The 10,247-nt window shown below is 37.0% G+C and overlaps 1 protein-coding gene across 5 annotated transcripts in view; it reads left to right on the top strand.

The window, feature by feature from the left end:
* LOC139980229 (RNA-binding protein 26-like) overlaps positions 1 to 10,247 on the top strand; it is a 29,056-nt gene that overhangs the window by 12,565 nt on the left and 6,244 nt on the right. Inside the window, exons 13-21 of one of the 5 annotated variants that reach the window (XM_071991751.1) lie at positions 6 to 101; positions 917 to 1,162; positions 1,703 to 1,843; positions 3,196 to 3,300; positions 3,830 to 4,039; positions 4,356 to 4,442; positions 4,743 to 4,868; positions 6,334 to 9,889; positions 10,049 to 10,165. In XM_071991751.1, coding sequence (XP_071847852.1) covers positions 6 to 101; positions 917 to 1,162; positions 1,703 to 1,843; positions 3,196 to 3,300; positions 3,830 to 4,039; positions 4,356 to 4,442; positions 4,743 to 4,868; positions 6,334 to 6,432 — 1,110 coding nt within the window. In that variant the 3' untranslated portion in view covers positions 6,433 to 9,889; positions 10,049 to 10,165. Of the gene's footprint in view, positions 1 to 5; positions 102 to 916; positions 1,163 to 1,702; positions 1,844 to 3,195; positions 3,301 to 3,829; positions 4,040 to 4,355; positions 4,443 to 4,742; positions 4,869 to 6,333; positions 10,166 to 10,247 lie in introns of all 5 variants that reach the window. The other 4 variants (XM_071991752.1, XM_071991753.1, XM_071991750.1 and 1 more) reach the window with 4 other exon arrangements.

The raw sequence follows: 10,247 nt of genomic DNA on the forward strand, positions 1-10,247 counted from the left end.
TACAGAATCAAGGACCTGCTAAGAAGCCCAGAAACGAGAGGATCGTAATTCCCAGTAAAGAGAAATTGAGCATTGTCAGAAGACCTTTGGCTCCAGAAAAGGTAAAAAAAATATTGTCTGACTGATGCAGCTCATTGGTTGTCTAGTTTAATATTTTTGCAGTATTCCAAATATATTCCCAAAGTTTAGTTGCTGGTAAATCACACTGGTTTGGTATTTTGCAGTAATCTGGTTGTATACTTTGACTTAGCTATTTTGATGACATAAAGTATGAAAATTTAATTCATTATACTTTATGGTCAAAATAATTATTTCTGCATTGTCATGAACTGTATGAAACAGTATTATGCTGTAACTTATGGTTGTAATGAAAGAGAGAAAATGGATAGGGATGGGGGGGGGGGGAGGGGGATAATTGCCATTGTGTGTAAACAGTGTTTGCTTCTTGTAGGCGATAGCACTGGTATATTTGGACTATTGCTCCTTCAATTGCGACATGTCATTTTGTGTGCAGAGTGGTTGGGCTTTTTTGCCCAATAAATGTCTATTCAAAAAGGAAATTTCCGAAATCTTGTTTTGGCGGATTTAGACTAGATGAAGAATATTCAGTAAGGTACTTATAAAAAAAAATGGATGACTGCAGAACAAAGTTTAGGTGAGTGTATTAGTGAAGATGATTTGTCAATTATCTTAAGTTTGGGTCTTGGTAAGATTGTTGATAAGCAATCCAAGGATATTGTTTTCAAGTTAGGAATTGCTATCAAAAGCTTAAGTCCAGTAACTCTAGTCAGAGAACATCATGAAACACAGGTCGAGCATTTCGGTAAGTAACACCTGTGATGCGAGTTAGTGATTATTTCAATTGCGAAGTGTTGTCGGTGCTTACAACATATCGTACTCTGTTACAATCCTGTAGCCCGTGGTCCTGAGTGCAGCTGCTAACATCTCCAAGACGGTATACAACCCTGCTGCTGCCGCTGCCATGAAACGTACAGAGGAGGCGGCCGGGAACCCCGGGGCCCTGGCGTCCAGAAAGCTGGCCGTGGCCAAGGAAGCTATAAGGAAGAAGAACGAAGAGACCAGGAAACTGGCTCTGCAGAAACAAGCTGACATTAAAAAACAAAAACAAGAACTTACTAATATGATGATACAGAAACAGAAGGTATGATGTGGTTTTTTTCTTCAAATGGCATGCTTATCAAAGACATGCAGAAACTGAATGTGGTCTAATGATATTTGTTTTGCTGTTTCAAAAATGGTTATTATGATATTTCGGTACGTCTTACTGCTGCTCCTATCGGTGCGTAACTATAGAGACGAGAGCTGTTGTAGAATATGCCTCTATCAACCAGGGAACTAACTTTTAATGAATGCATAATATTTAGCGTGCTTGGAGATTTGATCCTGTGAGCATCTTCCATGGCAAAGCAACAGATTGGCAAATGCACAAGGTACACAAAAAGAAATAAAGAACAGGTTAATTGATAGTCTTAGATAAGAACTTTAAATTAGGAGGATGAACGACAGTGGAACGATAGTGGAACGACAGTGGAACGACAGTGGAACGACAGTGGAACGACAGTGGAACGACAGTGGAATGAAGGCAGCATGAGAGAAGGTTAATTTATAAAAATAGAACAATGAATCATAGATTGCATGTCTGTTAAAGCTGAGCATATGTGCTGGTCTTTTTTTTATCCAGGCTCTTATAGCTAAGTTGGAAGCACTGAAGGATGGAACCCCTGCCGCCAAGCAAGAAATACTAAAGACGATCAAATCACTGGCAGCCAGCATTGAGAAGTCCAAAGCGGAACAGAATCCAAAGCCCAGGACAAAAGCTGATGTATGTTTCCTACTCTACATTATCTATTTGAATTGATTTTATTGTTCGGTAATTGTGTGTTGTTTTCTGTTCTATTGTCTTCTCTCCGGTTCATGATCAGTTGCATTTGTTCATTCATCCCTTTGTTGTCTTTGCTAATCCATTGATGGTATTATTATTGTTCTATGGTCGTTTTTCATCTGTTCATGATCAGTTGCCTTTGTTCAACCATTCTATTGTTCATTGTTTAAGCTCATCTAATCGATTCTGCTAATTTGTTTTTGTATCTGTTCTATTTTCTCCCCCCCCCCTCCCTTAGGTTGATGATCAGTTGCCTTTGTTCAACCATTCTATTGTTCATTGTTTAAGCTCATCTAATCGATTCTGCTAATTTGTTTTTGTATCTGTTCTATTTTCTCCCCCCCACCCTCCCTCAGGTTGATGATCAGTTGCCTTTGTTCAGCCATTCTACTGTTCATTGCCTTAGCTCATCCATCAGTTCTGCTATTGTGTTTTGTATCTGTTCTATTGTCTATTCCCCTGGTTCATGATCAGTTGCCATTGTTCAGCTGTTCTATTGTTCATAGCCTTAGCTCATCCATCAGTTCTGCTATTGTGTTTTGTATCTGTTCTATTTTCTCCCCCCCCCCTCCCTCAGGTTGATGATCAGTTGCCTTTGTTCAACCATTCTATTGTTCATTGCCTTAGCTCATCCATCAGTTCTGCTATTGTGTTTTGTTTCTGTTCTATTGTCTTTACCGGACCAGTTCATGATCAGTTGCCTTAGTTCATCCGTTCTATTGTTCATTGCCTTAGCTCATCCATCAATCGGTTCTGATATTGTGTTTTGTGTCTGTTCTATTGTCTGTTCATGATCATTACAATAGTTCATTCCTTCCATGTTCCATTGTTGTCCTTTTTTTCCTTCAGCCCAATTTATCCGTTCCAATTTTTATTTTCTTCTACCATTCTACTGTGCATCGCTTTGATTCTGCCTTACCATTATCAGTCATTTCCTTCGTTCTGTGAATTCATTTACTCAAATCTGCTTCATTTGTTCAGTTGATCAACTGTATTCATTCTGTCATTGTTGTCACTTTTTATCCATTTCTGTTATTTTCTTTCTGTTTTTAATTTGGAACCTTACAACTAATCACTGCCTATTTTACTATATTAAATTTTTAATAATACATCACCTGTTTGTTTTCCGCCCCCTTCCCCGCCCCCCCCCCCCACGAATATCCCACTCATATATTTGGGTTCTGTTGTGTAATGTTTTGATTTATATTCAGTCCGACAAATAAGTAGCTCCGGACAGGACTATTTTAGTAGCAACCAGGTTGAAAAAAGAATAGTATTTTCTTTATATTCAGACTCAAAAAGAATTGTTAGACACAGAATTAGACCTTTACAACCAACAAGTTGAGGGTCAGGATACCACAGAGCTAAGGAAAAGAGTGGCGGCCTTGAAGCACGAGGTTTGTATACGTTAACAGTCTCTGGATTTCAAAAGTATAATAACTGCAACGTCTAAACTGTGCGTTATTTGTAAAAGCGTGAGACCAGACTCGTTTGAACCCGACACACCGAATTTGTTGATGTTCTGAGTTTACTCATTTGCCACGAGCTCAGTAAATTTGTAATTAGCATAGTGTAGACTAGAGGGGCACTATGCCAGTTGTTGCCATGGCTGCATTTGGTCAGTTTAACTTGGCAGTGATCTCAAGTCACCTGAATATCAAAGTGTTTTAACCCATTAGACGTACATTGAGTGGTTACACCACCAGTCTTCTCCCACTGTCGATCAAATTTTGCCGTTCACGAACCATGGGGATTGCAAGAACATTCAATTTAAACTGACTTTGTCAGTGGGCAGATAATAGATTAAGAGTTTCATTATTAAAAACTACTCTACCTACTTTTGATACTTTTATGGATGGGTTGATTCCATTCATGAAGTGAATCATAGGATAGTAATTTATCAGTATATTTTGGAACTCTTTCAAGCAGGCCCGATCTCTGGGACTCATCGGAGGTAACAGAGGAGCCATGGGTGGCAGAGGGAGAGGACGGGGTAGAGGCCGAGGGAGGGGTGCTCCAATCCAGAGGAGAAGGCGGTCTAGTAGGTCCAACACTGTCCTAGACAAGCGCCCTCGACAGCTGCGAATAGCAGGATTCAACCCAGAGGAGAAGGAAGAAGTACTCGTGCACTTAAACGTGAGACATTTAATTAGTTAATAATCAGTGCCTTAGTACGGGGGGGGGGGGGGGGGGGCGTGGTCGGTGTTGTTAAATCTTTCATTTGCTGTATATGATGTAATACTGTATGTTCATTGCCCTGTTCTGTAATGTGGTCATGAAGAATTGGTCTTGTGTTGGAGTTATATAATTAGTGCATTTTAAAAAATTTCATAGATGCCAATCGAAATGGAAAATGAGAAGATGTGTAGGGTTTTGTTTGATTCGTCTGTGTTGTCTCATAGTGTTAAGTCACGATGAATGTAATTTTTATTTATTTTGTTTATTTTTGCAGGAATTTGGAGAACTTGAACATATAGACTACAGAGATTTAACAAACGATTATGTGGTCAGTTACAAGACAAGGCAAGAGGCTGAAATGGTAAGTATAAGTCTAGACGTGTTTAACAATACCAGGAGTTCCTATTAGTGTGTGGTGAGTCCTCTTGTCAGTAAGAACAACTTGATTGCTTAGGTTGGTCAATACATATTCAGTCCTACCAGGATGTTCCACTTTTTCGTTTTTTTTCTTCTTGGGGCGGGGAGGGTGGTTGGTTGGGGGAGTAAGGCATAATGGGGGGGCAGGGAGTAGGGCATTCTTATTTATTTGTGAAGTAATTTGCCGTAATTTTATTCCGTTTTCTTGGTGAGTGATTTGTTCATTCTTTGTCGTCATATTCAGGCAGTTACCAGAGGTACATCATTCAATGAGAAGCAATTGTCAATGTCCTGGCATATACAGGAGGAAGCTCCACCCGAACCAGCGCAAGATGAGCCGGAAGAGGAGGAATTCCCAGACAATGATGAGGTATACAAATTTACACTTTATGATGACGTATAACAATTTAGACTTTATGATGAGGTATACAAATTTACATTTTACGATGAGGTATACAAATTTACATTTTACGATGAGGTAAACAACTTTACACTTTATGATGAGGTATACAAATATACACTTTATGATGAGGTATACAAATTTAAACTTTATGATGAGGTATACAAATATACACTTTATGATGAGGTATACAAATTTACACTTTATGATGAAGTATAAAAATTTACACTTTATGATGAGGTATAAAAAATTACACTTTATGATGAGGTATACAAATTTACACTTTATGATGAGGTATACAAATTTACACTTTATGATGAGGCATACAAATTTACACTTTACGATGAGGTATACAACTTTACACTTTATGATGAGGTATACAAATTTACACTTTATGATGAGGTATACAAATTTAAACTTTATGGTGAGGCATACAAATGTACATTTTACGATGAGGTATACAACTTTACACTTTATGATCAGGTATACAAATTTACACCTTATGATGAGGTATACAAATATACACTTTATGATGAGGTATACAAATTTCAACTTTATGATGAGGCATACAAATTTACACTTTACGATGAGGTGTACAACTTTACACTTTATGATGAGGTATACAAATTTACACTTTATGATGAAGTATAAAAATTTACACTTTATGATGAGGTATAAAAAATTACACTTTATGATGAGGTATACAAATTTACACTTTATGATGAGGTATACAAATTTCAACTTTATGATGAGGCATACAAATTTACACTTTACGATGAGGTGTACAACTTTACACTTTATGATGAGGTATACAAATTTACACTTTATGATGTGGTATACAAATATACACTTTATGATGAGGTATACAAGTAAACACTCTATGATGAGGTATACAAATTTTCACTTTGAAAGACCGCTTTATGGAATAATTTGATGCAAGGAGCCAATGATTTACATGTGATACTTCTTTTTAATTTGGCTGTAGGTAACCATGCATGTTCAGATAACTTCTAGTTTGGTTTATGATCACTTGTAGCAAGGTTTTGTAATCTAACTTTCTGGGTAGTGTTTGTGGGAATTTCTTCCACCGTCACACGTTGATTAGCGTATAAACGAAAATTCTTCACTTTCCGTATTTCTTGAAAATGTTTTACGGTACAATACAAATCGGCAGTAGCACAAAGCTTTTGGTTGTCTTACTCTCTCAGCAATACTTATAGGTAGCACTCCCTCTGTAACATCTGTCAGAAACAATAAGCCCACCCCCCCCCCCCATTTCTAAGGAATGTGGTCTCAAAGCTTTGCTGGCAGTTTAAATGTTTTTAAATTTATGCTGGATTATTTAGTTTCTTTAGGAAGAATTACAATGAAGTAATAATTCTTAATGGAGAAAGACACTTTAACAAGAATTTTAAACGATTTTATCATCTAAAAGGAAAATGTGATCGAAGATGAGGAAGAAGATGACCTCTTACGTGATGAGGATGAAGAAGAAGATGAAGACGATGATGAGAGTAGAGCGTGGAGACGATGACCCCAAAGAGGAAGATGAGGAGAAGGAGGAGGAGGATGGTGATCCTTGCAAAACATTCTATATATGAAATGTAGACTAAGCTTTAATCTCAAGTGATTTTAACAAGCTTGTGTACAGCCAGCCGTTCTTGGTCTAGGCTGTTTTAAAAAGAAATTTTGGAAGCTCCAAGGTGTTGATACACCAAGAGACATTTTGAAAGAATGAGAAAATATTTCTCTTGCAACTAAATGAGGATTTCAATGAGAGGTTTGTCCCAAGGACAGAAACCCACTGTTTTTTTTTTTTCATTTCCACTTGGAGGGTCCATGCTAGACAAGGTATTTAAAGCTGGCAATTGAATATATGACTTTTGTTTCCTACCTGGAGCATTGTTAAAAAGTCACTCTGAACCCCTTTAGGGAGCTGTAGTTACTTTGTAATAGCAATCTACAAATATTGAATCGATTTTGAAATATAAGCAGAAGTAAATTAAACTCGAAATTATCCGAGGTTTCCGTTAGCTGTGACATTTTTGGTCATGTGACACTATTTCAGGTTGCGATATTTGTCATCTGTGATATAGGTAAATAATTGGCAAAAGTTTGCTTTGGATCTGAGTTAGCTGCCGTCCAGATCACGATATGACCGGTCAGCTGTGACCCGGGTCACATTGTAGGTCACCACCAGGAGCCTAGGACCCAAATCAACGTTGGTAACGATTCACAAGATACAATCAAACTGACCAAGCAGAGTTTTCTCCCTCGCGAGGTTTTAGTCTTATAATAGGCAGCATCCACCTACGATGAGGTGGACTCTAGTCTTGTCTAAATAAGTAATATTGATTGTTAGTTAGGTGTGAACACATGACTCATCCATGTACTGTAGGGGATCAATACGTCATCTGTTTCAATTGATAAATTGATGTTCAGCTTGTAAAGGTCACCACTCTCGTACATTGTAAATTATTAACTACATCCTTCAGGACAAGGTTATGATTATTTACTACAGGAACATATGTGATTTAAGTTTGTCCAAACTGAATAACGTAAATTTTTGAATAATCATTAATGTAACAATCCATCCCGTTTTGTCATAAATTTGCACCATTTTCAATGTGAGAGAGGAAGTAATGTTAAATGCTTAAAGCAACAGAAATGTGGTAAAATTGTTTTAATAATTTGATCTTTTGTGTATAAAACAGCTCTTTTTGCCTGGGGTGATGTAGTCAGGGTTGGAATGCAGTATAGGATGTATTGGGAGATTACACTTATTTTTGTGAATTTGGTTACTTTGTTACACACTGTATCCTGTCAGCAATTACTCACTAGCTTTATCTACTTGTTAGCATGCATTGATTTTATGTTTTTTTTTTCAAAAATTGTTTCCAGTTTTAGAAACTGAGCTGGTTTTTAATGATGAGAATTATTTCTTGATATGTTGTATAAGATTTGTTTATAATGTTCTATCATGTATTTACATATGTTTCATGCAAAATAAAACAATGTCCAAAAAGAACTTTAAAAAAAAAGAAAAGAGACAGATTGTGAAAAAGAAAGAAAAAGTTGGAAAAAAAGGCCAATTAGTTTAAAAAAGAAGTGAAACAAAAGAATGTAAAAGCAAGAAGAAAAGAGAAAATGAAAGAAAAGAAATTTCTAATCTGTCACTTGCAAGTAAGAAATAAAAAAATCATGTTCTTAACTTCAGTGGCAGAGCCTGTCTTGATTCAAAATCTGAAGAAAAGAAGGCCAAAAATGAAAAAAAAGTTCTGGACACAAAACAAAAACCCTTCCAGAAAGAGAAGCTATTATTCTCCCTCCAAACATGCAATAAGGTCTGTAAGTGTATGATTGTTGATGACATGCCTTGGCACGATGACTGCTGTGCAGTGTAAGTGTGTGTAGTGTGAGAGTGATGTGCAGTTTGAGTATGTGTAGTATGAGAGAGATATATGTGCAGTTTGAGTATGTGGAGTAAAAGAGAGATATATGTGCAGTTTGAGTATGTGCATTGTGAGAGTGATATAAGTACAGTTTGAGTATGTGTAGTATGAGTGATATTTGTGCAGTTTGAGTATGCGGAGTATGAGTGATATTTGTGCTGTTTGAGTATGTGTAGTATGAGAGAGATATTTGTGCAGTTTGAGTATGTGCATTGTGAAAATGATATATGTGCAGTTTGAGTATGTGGAGTATGAGTGATATTTGTGCAGTTTGAGTATGTGTAGTATGAGAGTGATATATGTGCAGTTTGAGTATGTGCAGTGTGAGAGTGATATAAGTGCAGTTTGAGTATGTGGAGTATGAGTGATATTTGTGCAGTTTGAGTATGTGTAGTATGAGAGTGATATATGTGCAGTTTGAGTATGTGCAGTGTGAGAGTGATATAAGTGCAGTTTGAGTATGTGGAGTATGAGTGATATTTGTGCAGTTTGAGTATGTGTAGTATGAGAGTGATATATGTGCAGTTTGAGTATGTGCAGTGTGAGAGTGATATATGTGCAGTTTGAGTATGTGAAGTATGAGAGTGAAATATGTGCAGTGTGAGAGTGATTTGCATTGTGAGAGTGACATATGTGCAGTTTAAGTATGTGCAGTATGAGAATGATATTTGTGCAGTGTGTGTGCAGTTTAGTAGCATATGTGCAGTTTGAGAATGTGTAGTGTGAGAGTGATATTAATGCACTGTGGTGGTGAACAGAAGTGCAATTAGTGTCATGAGAGGGGTGCTGTACATTTCCCCTTGGGACCAGGAAAATGTAAATGGAGGGACAAGGTCAGTTAATGGAGGCACATGAAAGAAGGCTATTAAGAACAGTGCAGTTACATTGATCTGTGAGTATTGAGTATTTCTAGTTGGTGAGTATTTTCTTTCTACAAACTTGAAATATCTTTAATCTAAAAAGACTGTTTTATGTGATGCTAAGCCAAAAACAGACTGTCATCACCTTGTAGAGAACCTCTATTTCTTGTAGTAATTAATTACAGATTACATTTACGACATTCCTTTCATGTAACCTACAACAGTTTGTAGCTATCCTTACGTTTTCCTTATTCTGGGACATGTTTATTTATATCCACTATGTCTAATTGCCTGACAATGATAACAAGTGTCATCAACCGTTGAAGAAAGAAAGTGGAAGTCTTTGCATATTTCTCATTTGGGTTTCAAACCTATAATACAAATGATAAAAAAGCTGCTTCCTTTGAAAAAAAAAGTGAATGTTGAAACCTGTTGTAAATTTGTTAAGGAAGTTGTTTGCATATTTCAAGTACGAAAATTTCTACTTGTTTTGTGCAGAATATTATACGTTTGTTTCCTTCGTTTGCAGATCCCTCTCAGCTCCCTCTCCCTTCCTGCACCACCTCTCTCATGACCCTTCATATCTCATATGTCCCCCTGTCACTCCCAAGTCTGGTCTGTTTTGCAAATTTATCTGAGGCTTAGGCAAAGTACAGTTATGCTGAAATATATGTAGCAGGTATGTTGGTTTTACAACCCTCTCGCAGAATTTCTGTTTATCATATGTATGTGTATAGTATGAGGTAGTACATACTGGACTTTGCACTTCCATGTTGGAAAGTTTTCCAGATTCTCTTCAGCATCTTTTAACTCTTGTCCTTCTTACTTTCCTTTGCAGACTTCACATCTCGGACGGGACCTATACATTTCAGGTATCTGCCTGATTAACCGGACTTTATCTCACATTTCTGCGGCTTTAGGGAGAACTGACCACACACCACAGTATAAAAGAAAGGTATTCTATTTTTCATCATGATTGAGTCACAGAAGCTCTGGTGCCCATATTGTGTATAGTGAGCTGTTATACAATTATGATA

The sequence above is a fragment of the Apostichopus japonicus genome, chromosome 14, assembly GCF_037975245.1.
Source record: "Apostichopus japonicus isolate 1M-3 chromosome 14, ASM3797524v1, whole genome shotgun sequence".
Lineage (NCBI taxonomy): Eukaryota > Metazoa > Echinodermata > Holothuroidea > Aspidochirotida > Stichopodidae > Apostichopus > Apostichopus japonicus.